Raw genomic sequence first — 14231 nt, 5'->3', positions numbered from 1 at the left:
AATGACAGAGTAAAAAAGGCAATAGAACAACAAAACAGCAATTTTCAGGATGCAGTGGGGGATCATGGGAAAAAAAATGATTCGAGAGGGCATTGCGAAACATTTTTTTTATCAGATATGTTGACGATGGCGTCGGGAAGACCGTTCCAGTTCCCTCGTTAATCAAGTTTATTTTATTGGTACATCCATTTCAATATTTATACTACCCTAGGTCAAAATAGACAAACATATGTTAGGTTAAATTCTCCAAATAACATATTTGCTTTGCTCGATTCGCTAGTGAAGCTAAGGTGACAAAGACCGGTTGCTGAAACTAAGACACAACATAGCTACGAAACTTCCCCATTTACCGCTGCGCAAGCGTTTCGCCAGTAATTTCAGGCCGATCCATCAGCAATGAAATGGGTCTGGATTACGTGCTCCCCGTCAAGGAACGCCACAATCTGGTGTCCCTTCGTCTGTTAGTGTTTCGAGCTATTTCCTTTAATATGTGGCATGGCGTGTCCTAGATATATAGCCTACAATAAAGCATTGAATAGTGCGGAGCCGGATCGTCTTATAGAACAAAACAGCTGTTATGGCCTATTTTGAGGCTTTGATTTAAATCACCGATCCACATGTGCTGGAAAAGACAAATATTTGTAAAGCAAATAAGTTAAGTTTATGTAAATGGTTTCGTGATATTTATGCCGCCTTCGTGCCCTTACGTTGACAAGGTAGATAAAGACATTCGTAATAAAACTTTTTTTTTATTTCAAGTTCTCCTTTCGTTAAAAAGACGGTATGTATATAATTTAGTAAAATACAAGCGCTGCTGTGTAAACCGATGTTCGTCTTTGATAGGCGTGCTTGCCGTCGTCCTTATGAGCCACCCAAGAAATGTGCACGTAGGTTCCATCCGAAATAACTCTTTCGTCATTCTCATGGTCGATCGTCCATTCGTGTCGTTCTGTGGTACATCTTACTACCGATATCGTGGCCCACGTCACTGAAGCCAAGATTGCTCCGCAGCCGCAGGCGACGAACAACAAGTCGTATTCTCCCAAAGAATCCCGGAAATAGCCTGTTCGTAAAAATATCATTTCAATTTACCGGTATACCAAACATCGCACGGACAATCCTGTCGTGAAACATAAAATACATGCAGCCAGTTTTTATTTTGCTCGAAGATGTTCAGAAACGAATATTGTCAGAGTTATTAACCATTAGCACCTCCTGATACACCTAGAGCACTATATAGCTCCTACGGAGCAGGGTAGCGCAATCCTTTGATCCGCGTGTTTCGCCGACAACATGGCCGACAGAGCAGCTCGGCGCGAGTCACGTGGTACTCAGGGTTCCAGGAGGCGGCCCGCCCTATGGGAGAATACATGGAGATCGACTCAGCACGGCTGATTAAAAAATAAACGCCGAGTTCACACTTTCAAAACTAGTCTGTCATGAAGTTGGTAAAACATTTATCACTTTATCAAAGTTTTAATAATATTGGATGCGTGTGCAAATTTTGCGAAGGCAATTTCCAAAGCAATGGCGTTTGAAGCAGACGATTGATTTACGCAGCGGAGATGGACTTTATGGATTGGCCGGAGCGGGTCACGTGAAATGTGTGACGTCGCCGCGTCGTCTGCTGAATGATGCTGCTCAGACAATTTTTAAAAAAGAAATTAAGTTATTCCACGGCGCACAACGTAGCGCAAATTATTGTAAACTATTCCCTTATTATGTCCAAAACTATTGTCGTTCCATAGATCGCAAAAATAATCGGGAAGCAGCGATTTACTCCCGTTCGATCCCCATGCATTTGTGGCCGTAGTTGGAACCCCCGGGCATTCGCCGCTAGTCGCCGAGAGACGGCGTTCTAGATTGCGGTACTCTGCTGCGAAGGAGCTATATAGTGCTCTAGATACACCTTTCCAAAAATCGCTCCTAGGCCGCCGCCATGTTGCTGATGCTAATGCAGCTGGTGCGACTCTCTCGACCTATATCAGCTAGACTGTGAGCAGCGTGCCTGCCCACAGCGCCGAACGTGCCTCATATGGCCTCAGAGACAGGAAAAGAAGTAGAAGTAGAAGAACGCCAGCCAGCCATGACGAGCCATCAGCCTTCATTCAGCCGTCCCTCCATTATTTACTTTATTTTCATTCATTAAACATTTTTCTTATTCCCAAAGTCTTACATATGGCGCAGTCGACGCCCTCAACCTGCCTTCGCCACCTAATCGCCACGTAAGCCTGCCTGCCCGCTTTCATCCGCGTAGCCGAACGCGAAGCCATTTTTAAGCCTACCAGCCTCCCCTTTGCCCATCGCCCGCCCAGAACAACGATGTCACTTATCAACTAGGGTAACGCTACATCCGAAGATCTCGCGACCCTGAGCGTTCAGTTCCTCAAAATAGAACTTCAACGCCGAAACCTTAGCACAATCGGAAACAAGGAAGAGCTTATTGACAGGCTTTTGACTGATGCCACCCAAAACCCGCCAAACGCACTAGCTCCTGCAACGCTATTCCCGACTATGCCAGCGTTTACCACAGACGAAGCTGAGAACATGCAGCGCATGGCCGCATTCCTTCACCAGAACATGGCCGTAATGATGACGATGCTAGCCAATCAAGCGAACCAAGTGCACATGACAACTCTGCAAGATCTATCAGCTTCGCTGCCCACTTTCAACGGAGGCGGCACTCCTACATTCAAGCACTGGATTGAAGAGCTTGAACGCACTCAGCGCCTTGCAAGATGGAAAGACCCCACTCTTTTAGCCATCGCCCAAGGGAAGCTACGTGGTGTCGCTGCTGACTGGCATGCGTCAACAGGGCGACAACTTACCACCTGGACCATTTGGACAGCCGGACTGAAAGAACAATTCGGCCAGCAACTTTCACTCATTCAGTGGCAACAGAAGGTAACAGCCCTCACCCAGAAACCTGGCGATAGCCTTCAGCAGTATGCCTTCGCCAAGCTCAAGATCATGTCGCGATGTCCAGTCCCCATCACTGACAAGGAACGTATTGAATACCTTGTTCAAGGCATTCGTGATGATCAGATCGCCACATTCATTGCTGTCCACCGACCCCGAACAGTGGACGACTTCCTGAACATTGTGTCCGAAGTGGACCGAACGATAGACCATTCCCGTCTGGCCCGCACACCCACATTCCCAAAGCCAGGCCGGGATGGACGTTTCTCAGCAAGCGGCTCAACCACGCACTTCTATTGTACGCCTACCACATCACAAACTGGCCGTACGCGCATCGCGGATATGCCTCCCAACCAACAGGAAGCCAGGTACAATACAATTTCCGCAGAATATGGTTCCCCAGCATACCGACCGGGACAAGACATAAAAGAAGCCATCTGCTACAATTGCAAAAAGCCTGTCCATCTCGCAAGCAAGTGTAACAAGCCAAAAGAGCCTCCAAATCATTCCAAGCCAAAAACGCCACATGAACCTACAGCTCTAGTTAGCCAGCTAGATGTTTTGCAAGGTTCTCAGCTGAAGTGCCCAGTCGTTGCTGCTCACAACTGGAGTTGGCACAGTAAGCGCCTTTCCTGACAGTGGTTCCAGCATAACAGTCACCACTGCAAGCCTTGTCAACGAACTCGCCCTACTGCCATGGACAAAACCACCATTGCTCGTCGTTGGCGGCGCTTCTGTCACTCCAAAAGGTGTGGTCCCACTCCTGATTACAATTGGACCAATGTCAGCCACAGCCAAAGCAGCAGTCCTCGAAAGAAACGCCTTACCTCTCATATTGGGAGAAGACTGGTTTCGCATCGCACAAGCCGAGCTTGACATTAGGCCCCCAGAGCTGCCTATCATTTGCCTACCCAACAGAAACACGGTTGTACAATTTAGAGAAGAACTTTTACCAAGGATGTCCAACGCCGTGATCCTCACACGGTCGGCTCTCTCGCAGTTTGATCCTCCGCATGCTACGGCGAGCCTCTGCAGACCAAACTTGAGCCCGACGAGGATGCACCACTATTTAGTGAGCTGAACAACGCAGCTTGTTGTCATGAGCCCTCAACCTCTGCTCCGCCACAACTAGCGGCAACCGGATCACCAAATCAAAGCCTCACATATGGCTCACATTCATATGCATCCGTATCAAGTGAAACTACTCTTGATGGCGTTTGCATCGGCTCCCAGCTCACGACTAAACAACAACACGATGTGAAACAAATCTTGCTCCTCCACACTGACCTCTTCCCGCGTGACCTTCTCGACATTGGCCTCTATGAGGGCATTGAACATCAAATTGACCTTGTACCTGAGGCAAAACCATATGGACGACAGCCATATCGCTACACGGCGACGGATAGACAATTCCTTGAGACCCAGGTCGTCACGCTTCTAGACAAGGGTATCGCCAAGCCATTCTCGGGACCATGGGGATTTACAGCCATTATGGTCACACAGAAAAATAAGAAGAGACGGTGTGTCAACTACATCCCATTAAACAAGATGATGATCAACGTCCTGCAACCGCTTCCCCGGGCCGACGACATCCTAGACGATCTTGCAGGATGCTCTTTGTTCGCGGTCCTGGACTTGTGTTCTGCCTACTGGCAAATTCGTGTCAGGGAGTCCGACCAAGACAAGAGTACGTTCATTACGCATTATGGTACATTCAAATGGACCCGAATGCCCTTTGGATTGAAAAACGCACCAGCAACATTCCAACAGGCAATGAATAAAGTTTTTACAAGTCTGCAACCTAGACAGACCAAGTCAGAAGCCAGGACGTACCTGGACGACATCATTGTGTTTGCCGTTGGATTCTTGGAATTCTTGGACCGTCTGGATGACACTATGAGCCTTCTCCAACTCGCCGGCTTCAAGATTTCGTTAACGAAATGCAAGTTTGCCGTGGCCTTTGTTAAGTTTCTTGGGTTCCTGATTTTCGACAAAGGAAAAGAGCCAGACGCCTCCGAAGTTGGAGCCATGCTACGCATTCCTATACCATGGACCTCAAAGCAACTGCTCTCCAGGGTTCTGACAGCCAACTTTTATAGGAGATTCGTTAAAGAATTTTCGAAGATTGCTGCCCCCGGCAAGCTGTTATCCGAAGACCTGAGTTCAACTGGACACTGGAGTGTCAACAAGCAATTGAGACCTTTCGTGTAGCCCTCACCTCGGCGCCAATCCTTGGACAATTCGATGCTGTTGCGCCAACACCTGTTGCTACAGATGGCACAGCCACAGCCCTTGGTGCTGTCCTCTCTCAGAGGCAGAATGGCAAAGAGATTTTCACTGAGTATGCAAGCCGTACCCTCATTGAACCGGAACGCAAGATCCACAGCCTACCCAACAGACCAGGGACCACAACAGCACCGGACACAACCGAAACGACCACACGACTAAGATTTGTCCCTGTAACGATTTCAATGCAACAACAGAGCCCGAGACGGGCTCATAAAGGACCCGGCCGGACCCCGGCCGTTCTCTCGAACTCAGTCCCCTCGAAGTTCGTCCTCTCGAACCTCAATCCACGTGATAAACTACGTTTTCCATGCCAAGCTTAGTCCCAGGGTTTAACTGATTGCCAAAAAACCCTTCAATAACCCTGAAAAAAAAAAAAGATCGGATGTGAGCAGCGTGCCTGCCCACAGCGCCGAACGTGCCTCATATGGCCTGAGAGACAGGAAAAGAAGTAGAAGAAGTAGAAGAACGCCAGCCAGCCATGACGAGCCATCAGCCTTCACTCAGCCATCCCTCCATTATTTACTTTATTTTCATTCATTAAATATTTTTCTTGTTCCCAAAGTCTCAAAAACCCTTCAATAACGCTCAAAAAAAAAAAAAAAAAAAAAAAAAGGTCGGATGTGAGCAGCGTGCCTTCATCCTCACACGGTCGGCTGTCTCGCAGTTTGATCCTCCGCATGCGACGGCCGAGCCTCTGCAGACCAAACATGAACCCGACGAGGATGCACCACTATGGAGTGAGCTAAACAACGCAGCCTGTCGTCATGAACCCCCAAGCTCTGCTCTGCCACAAGTAGCGGCAACCGCATCACCAAATCAAAGTCTCACATATGTTACTGATGCTAATGCAGCTGGTGCGACTCTCGCGCCCTTTATCAGCTGGACATTTTCTGCCTCTCTCTTGGACTGTAAAGACCCGCTCAGCGCGGTTCTCTACCTAAGATTTTGCGGTTTTGCATTCGACATTTTCTCTCCTTTCTTGAAAACTTCCGCTTAGTTTTTTTTTTTTTTTTATGCGTGCTGCGTACTCTTTTTGTGTTATCTTCCATTGCGAGAAATAAGTATGGTAAAAGCCAGCCATTCAAGTTTTTCAGCTTTACATTCACAGAAAACGAAGGAGGTGAAGGACGTCGAACGACCCTCGACGCGATTTTGCGAACATTGTTCTCCCCCCCCCCCCCCCCCCCCCTTACAGGTAATCCGCGTAGAATCCTCAGTCGTTTTCAAAAATAGTTGTCCGGGTTGGGGTGGGAAACGGGCCAGTCGCGTTCGTTCCTTTGCCTTGGAGCGGTTGTGAAAAAAGGAAGCTCTCCCCAAAACGTGCCCCGAAATGAAGTCATCTCGGATTGCGTCCGATCGTCAAGATGTGACTGTCGTCGATTGTGACTGTGTTATTTGAGAACTTTCTCAAATAAATTCTTTTCGGATAACGCTGCATCGTGTGGTGCGTACGATATATTGTTAGAATTTTAACACTCCCTCAATTGTATGTCCGTGTCCTGTCAATCGGTAAACACGTTATTTGTGAGCGTGAAAAATGCATGCCTTTCGGCCCTCTTCTGTTGCAATTTATTTTTGACAACAAAGCGCTTTGTCGTTTCACATGCGGCGAATCCCACGGCGCCGTCAAAACTTATCGTAAGAAAAAAACGCAAATAATATAACTATACATTCCAGCCGCATTCGTTCTGTCGCACGCGTACCCAACAAAAGTAGTTCAGTTTTTTTTTGTCTTTTTTTTTAAACATGGTAAAATGCTTTCTCAATGTCCTTGGAAAAATACATGTACCACGAAGCACAAAATACAGCGAGAAAAGACGAGAATTTAGCCGCCAGCAGCGTTTGAAACTGCGTCTACGCAGGCTGCGCCTATTGAAATCACAGTCCACTCGGTTAGGGTTAGGAGGGACGCCTGTGAGAGTCTAGCCTCAAACTCAGCGACTGGGCTCGAAAATGGTTTGTTGAACCTGGGGTCGCGTGTTTTTTGGAAACGGGCATATTCCGAGTACTGTTCAATACGAAAGGTCCCAAGCAAACTTCTAAGAATGTGCCATAGCTTTTTAATTCTTCTTTTTTTTTGTTTTTTTGTTTTTTTAATGAAACCAAAGCTTTTGTAGATTTTAAGGGTTAAAGAAATATGTTTCATTTTGAAGCCGAGAAGAATTAACTTTCAAGCGAGAAGGGTACATTTTGAAATATTGTAAGTCTGATGTAAGATTCGCACGTAGTTCTACAATGGAATGATTAAAAAATAATACTGCCACTCTGGTGATATTGATACATTCAATAACGCTCTCTTATATGTTAAGTAAATTTTTTTATCAGTGCATTGTTTTTAAGTTTTAAACACACAAACAAAAGCTCGTTTAGTTGAGGGGGTAGTGTTCTCAAGTAATAGTAATAAACAAAAACAAGAGTAAGACAATAATAATGTTAATAGTTATAATACTCAAGTTTTTAGAACGCTATAACTGTGTCAAAAAACTTACCGATCAAGAATGGTTTAAAAAATGAAAAAACTGCTGTGAGAGCCGTCAGCATGCCTGTAGCCATAAATATGTTGTCCAAACCGACGTGTTCGACAAGAAGCACAGGAAAGAGCACGACACCACAGCCGAGAAGGGCAGCTATTGCCATTGTAAATGTAAATATGACCCAAAAGCCACTTGCAAAAGACATCGCAATATAGAAACATCCCAGCAATGTAAGCAGAGCCGTCACAGATGTCTTCCTTTCGACCAGTTTTTTGTCAGTTAATGCCGGTAAGATCAATCTTCCGGCGAGGTCAGCCAAGGAGCAAATGGACGTCATGGTTACAGCATTGGACATACTTATTCCCCGACCAATGGTAAAATCAAGGAACAGGGAATTGTAGCAGTCGTAGCTTAGGCAAAATGCAATGAATGAGAAGGTAATTAAGTAGAACACCGGAGCCTTGAAAATAACAAGCGATCCTTGCATTGATTCTACCTTCTGCTTCGATTGGCCACCCCGCAGAGTCATCTGGCCTGAGATGGTATAGGGTTCATTGGCGCCTTGGAACTTCGACTCCCCTGGTTGTTTAGGTATATGCTCAAGGTTCTGCGGTACGAGCCAATGAGGTCGACGAAGGAACAAGCTGAACGCCAACGCGTTGAGCAAGATACTCCCAAAAATGAGCATGGCGCTGTGAAAGCCGTACACCTGCACTAGTTGTTCGAGGAGTTTTGGGAAAATAAAACTTCCAAGAGGGGATCCTGCGAAGTTGATTCCTGTGGCGAGAGCCATGTACTTGTCAAAGTGCTCACTGATAACAACTGGGTTCATCGCATAAACAATGCCACTTCCGAATCCTGCATCAAAAAAGAGAAAACATCGTCAAATCTTTGGAGAACAATATCATACTTTGTGTTATATTTGACGTGCATGACTGCATTATATTAAATGACCTAGCTCATTTATCATACTTTTTACCATCACATGTCTAACTTTCTTTGACATAAACGCCTCGGCGCATGCATTGAAATGAGAATTTAAATGAACAAAAGTAAATATCGCAATGTTCGCCTGAAATAACTTACATGGCATTCATAAAACATTCATAAGCATTAAATAAACATTTGGACCTGTATAGTCTTTTCTTCCACAGAACTCTTTTTTTTTTTCAATGTATTTTGTGGTCTACATTTACAAAATTGTTAATCTATGCCTTTCTTGACAAAAGATAGTAAGGTTCCTGTGGGCCGTATTTCACTCGGCGTCATAGTAAAAAAATGTATTAGAATTTTGATATTTCAATATTTCATCGAAAACCATTTATTCCACAGATTGTTCCAGACACTAGACCATAATTCAACATACTTAAACGAACACTTATAGCTTGTTTAACAACAAACATCAAGGCACAGATTTGCATACACGTTGTGCTTAAATTGAGTCATATTTTTAACTGGCTTGAATAAGCGAATGTTTTTTATTCTCTGACCTATTTCGGCAAACCTCCAGTGGAGAACGACAATATATTTAAAGAGCAAAAAAATATAGACATTAATTATACAACCTCTCAGAATTCCAGCAGAGTTGCTAAGAGACAGCTCCTCGAAGCCTAATGCTGACAACTTGAGCTTTATAAAAGATTTGTTTCCAGTAATTTTCCGCCATTCACATAACTGTCAGTTTTATTGGTGGAGTTTAGAACTACGGCATCTTCAAAAATGATTAAACTAAACATAATCAACGCGAAATATTTTATCTTTTATTATTATATTACCACACTTCCTTTGTAATTACTTAAACCATATATCACACAGCACTACATTTAGAATGCCGTATATTCATCGTATCTTATTCTTATTGGAGGGGTGGAACTTAATTTTCACACTTAATGTCCGAGAAATCAATATTGTGTGAATGAGCTCGAACTACTTTTATTATTGGCGCACATCACTTGTCAGAGTTGCTTACATCGCTGCAATCGAGAAGGTTAGCAACTCTTATATGAGAGAGCAGTGTCGCATATTCTTGACACCTGATGCCACGCAGACGAGGTTGTAATATAAAATTGATTTTCGGCTCTGGCAATGTAGGGGAAATTTTCTGCTTATATTTGTTAAACAGATGTGGTGGGCTTCGCCGCCCGTTTCATATAAATGAGCATTACAAATAATAAAATTTATAATCATAGTATCAAGTTTTAATATCCATGGGCGTACATGTTGGCAATTATTTCCTTAATTTATATGGTTCTTTTTAGTCATATTAATTTATTGGCCACAAATGTTTAGACGACCAGATGGGATGGAAAGGATCTTCCACCAAGAAACGACTCAAAAATATTCCCGCAAAAATTTGCATACAGCTCTGATAAGTGCAACTTTTCCGGAGTGCAAGTTAGTCTGCTTCCTGCGCAGGGGTGCAATGGTGTCAGAAGGCCAAGCTCTTATTGGCTGATAAAAAAAATAGTGGGTAGATATTAATGCTAGATGCCTTGAGGCCTACCCACTATCCTTCCGACCAAAGCCAATCAGAACTCGGCGTCATTCTGGCGTCACCGAAACCCCTGCGCTAGCATAAATTTTGGAGTGTATTACCTCGAGTGCACTCATTTGTCAAACAGGAAATTAAGTTTAAAACCGTTCCCGCAAACACCGGGCTAGCGTGTTTCTTGTTTGAGTGAAACGTAAATATAAATTTACTGACCGAGATCGAATGCTACCCCACATTTCTGACATTTCTGCTTTTTATGCGAAAATTACTTACCGTGAATTGCTCCTAACGTCAAATGAAGCATCCAAAGTTTATGAGCAAAAAAGCTGAGCATCACACCTAATGAGGAAACGACGGCGCCGAAAATGATTAGCGGCCTTGCTGTAAATCGATGTCCAATAAACGCCGCCAGTAGACCTAAAAAGTACCAGAGAAGCTGTATAATATTCGTCATATTATGAATTATACAGATCAGCTGGCTCTAGCAGTCAGTAAAAGCTATCTTGGTCCTATAATTTTTACTGATGGAACACAAAGTTTGATTTATTTGTTAGCGTATCTGTGGCACGCAAATATTTTATCAGTAGCATTTAACGGTGCCCTATCTCCTGAAACCTAAATAATATAATGTTTGTTAGTTTGTTTGAGTGTGTATGCGGTCATGCTGGGAGGATGGGAATATCTAATAAACAAGCATCTAAAATAAGATTTCCTAGAGTATTACTGATCTCAGCCTTTTGAAATATAAAGTTGATAACGCTTACACTAATTTTCAGCAAAAGCTTGACTGATTACAAAGAAAAAAAAACTCTCGGCGACTGTAAATATAAAATACATGTGCTAAAAAAGCGAAGAAATTAAAACTATATACAAATTATTTTATTTTATCTGGTGATGTACGTGGCATATAATAATATGACAGCAGCTTTTTTTTATTTTTTAACATAAATGGATGGGCTCTACCAGGTGAATATGCCCGTGGAGGAATCGCTGTGCCCTAGGGTGATTTCCAGCAGTTCTATTTAAAAGTGCGATATAAAATATCATATTTTAATGTTTTGCATATATTACCGAAGATGCCATGCTTTTTCTAATATCCACTGAATTTGAAATAAAGTCCATTGTCGGAGGTGTGGACGCATGCCATGTTTAGAAAGCAAATCATGACTCTAACTTTCTGTTTAATTTAGACGAAAATATTAAGCTTTTGGAAGAATTGTTTTTGAATAAATATTTTGCAATGCTGCACACACAAAAAATATGGCTCTTACAATGATAACGACTCTACAAAGAATAATGGTTGCGAGGCAAATCTTAATCGTCCATAATGGCATATTTTGATGAGCTAATTTGGGCAGCAGTTTCCCGATTTACTTCGGAAATCGTTTGGTACGCGATCAAGAAAGCCAGATATCTGCTTGTCTGAAAAAAGGGTTAGTATGTTACCCCAGCGAACTTTTGTTTCACCTTACTTTTATACAGGTAAAAACCCATACCTTAACAGGGCCTAATTAAGTGTACAAGGTGAATGGAATCACTGTGAAACAACATTGCCGTAAAATTATATAGCAAAATTTCTATTGCTTCAGTGATAATTTTAAGTGTAAAATGTGTTCTCATTGAGAAACATCAATAAATTCAGTTCTGTCTATATAAATTCTGTGAAAACGTTTATTGTTCAATATTCGACGAGCCTTGCCTGAAAGAACCCTCGCTCCTCCAAGAATCATGATTGTCCAAGAGGCTTCTTGATGGCTCACATTGAATTCGTTCATAATGGTGACGTAAAAGAATCCAGAGCACATTAAAGGGGCCAGGGCGAAGAAGGTGGTAAACGCACACGCTCCAGCCGTGAGCCAGCTCTGGATGCTGTCACAACCATATTGCTGAAAGCGCGCGAAGTGTGTCGAGTTTTGGTCGAACTTTAGCATCCCGGATAAAAGTCAAAACAATGAGTTTGGCCAGCATATATAAACTATGCATAATAGAATGTTGAAGCTCCGTTTGATTATGACTCTAGTGGGGGTGACAGAATGTAAAGGTTTAAGAAGACGTTAGTTAAATGAAACGACAAACCATATGCCAGATTTTTTTGAGTCGACACCTACCTAGCCTTAGTATTCGTCAAACCAAAAAAATGCCGCCCTGGGTACCTATGACATTAATTTCGGTGCAGCACATTTGCGATCTAGACAGACAATCTTCGTTTCTTTCTCGTTAATAATTAATTACAAGATGCATGCATTTTTTTAACCTTTATTAACACTTGAATATTATTTCTTCTAAACCTTTTTCGATGTTCTGAAAAAAAAAAGATTTGAGTATTCATGCGGATATAACCAAAACGTAAAACAATATGGAATGATAAGAAAACTTTAAGCTGACAGAGCCGCATGCCAAAACTAAATAAAAAGTATTATCTTTTTTTTAATGTAATATTTAAGAATATTTTACCTTTGGAAAATGATAGGGAGGTGTAGCCTCGGTCTCCGAGGTGATTTGAGTGATGTCGATGTCTTCTTGACGCTCACTCAGTGTAGGGGATACATTTTTGAAAGGAAAAAACTGACGAAAAAAACCACTACGTTTCTGCTTGTTGTGAAATGTCATATTTTAGCTGTTAACATAAATCGAAGCTTGCCCAGTAGCGAAAAGAAAGTGGGGAGAATTGGACCTAAACACAAAAAGAAAGGAATTATGCTCAGCTCCAACCGACAATGTTGAAATATGCAATAAAACTAAGATGCCACCTTATCTTAAGTCATTATTTTCATATAAAATACTCAAAATACAGAAAGGGAGGAAGTAGGATAGATTTGAGGGAGACTAATAGAGACATACGGAATTCCATCAGGTTCCTTTCAACAATACTCAAGATTAAGTACAAGGTTTCTTCTGTCAATTTCTAGCATCTATTTATTCTTTTTTTTTTTTTCATTTCACAAAATATAGCGCCGCCCGGCAACAGCTTGGAAGTCAACGAGGAGCTGCGGGTGATGTATACAGAAATTTTGCTCTGGCCTAGGTTTTCTTTTTTTTTTTTTTACTTTCTGACTGAGCAAATAATCACTGGCGGGCAACAGTGCCCTATAAAAGCTCTTCCCAGCGTATGATCTAGGCTCTCAGAGACAAGACAGCACATAATATAAAATATAAAAATTTAGTATCCACCTACAAAAAGCAGCCATACTCTGGTTACTATTGCGAGATAACTCATTTATTGTGACAAGCAGACGTGTCTGTCAATGTTGAGCTTAATAGTCATTCTGCTGCTTGAGTCCCCAGCCAACAGCACTTGTGGTGAGGTCGGACAACCGGTGCGCCATATATTTCAGTCTGCTTCTTGATTGTGCATTATACGTTCAAGAACTTAATGTTTTTATTCTTGCATTTTGTTCTAGGTTAAAGTAAAAATGCTGGATTTTAAGAAATGATTCTTCAAATATATTTTTAGAGACACCCTTTCGATCTCAACAGTTCAAGGTTGTAGCCGACCAACATTTTTTTAATTAACCAACGCAAATAACCCATCGCTTCTTATGCGGGCGAATACATTTATATAAATCAATACAAACTATCGCCGGAAACACTTTCAAATGGAAGAAGATACTCACAATAACTTTGTTCTGAGTGTGTCTGGTGTGAGAGTTTACTTGGATTTCCTCTTTAACAAATCATTGTTCGGCCATATGCAAATAGTCCCCGCCAAATGGGATTCGCCTCAACGACCGAACGGTGCTTTGCACGAAAGAGAACTCATATATACCTCTGTAAATTTTAACTCTTTTTCCATTTATCAGCAGGAACTGGCTTTTTTCTTTCCGAATTATTTTATGTAGGCGTTCGTGGCAGGACATATCTTACACGCCGGATGTGCAATAGACATGCGTGACAGTATTGTTTATATTTATTTGGAATACACACTGCGGGCCTTTTGAACAGGTCCCTGCCATTGTTGGGCAAAAAGACCTGAGATAACTAAGAGGAGGACATAAAAAAGGAATAATTTCACATGCCACTTTGCATTCAGATAAACAGGCGCATTAATAAAAAAAAAT

At 42.6% G+C, this 14231-nt stretch overlaps 1 protein-coding gene across 1 annotated transcript; it reads right to left on the bottom strand.

Annotated features, from left to right (window-relative positions):
- Positions 1–794: 794 nt before the first annotated feature.
- On the bottom strand, positions 795–14030 carry LOC115310046 (monocarboxylate transporter 12-like). Its single transcript, XM_029968317.2, has 6 exons — positions 13940–14030; positions 13827–13837; positions 11873–12059; positions 10447–10590; positions 7698–8540; positions 795–1063 (listed from the first exon to the last, which is right to left on the bottom strand). Exons 1-6 carry the CDS (start codon positions 14028–14030, stop codon positions 795–797), a joined length of 1545 nt encoding a protein of 514 aa, XP_029824177.2.
- Positions 14031–14231: the final 201 nt, after the last annotated feature.

Source organism: Ixodes scapularis, unplaced genomic scaffold (assembly GCF_016920785.2).
Source record: "Ixodes scapularis isolate PalLabHiFi unplaced genomic scaffold, ASM1692078v2 PGA_scaffold1__304_contigs__length_218370807, whole genome shotgun sequence".
Classification (NCBI taxonomy): Eukaryota; Metazoa; Arthropoda; class Arachnida; order Ixodida; family Ixodidae; genus Ixodes; species Ixodes scapularis.
The sequence above is the reverse complement of the archived record's forward strand: the minus strand, read 5'-3'. Positions and strand labels throughout refer to the sequence as shown.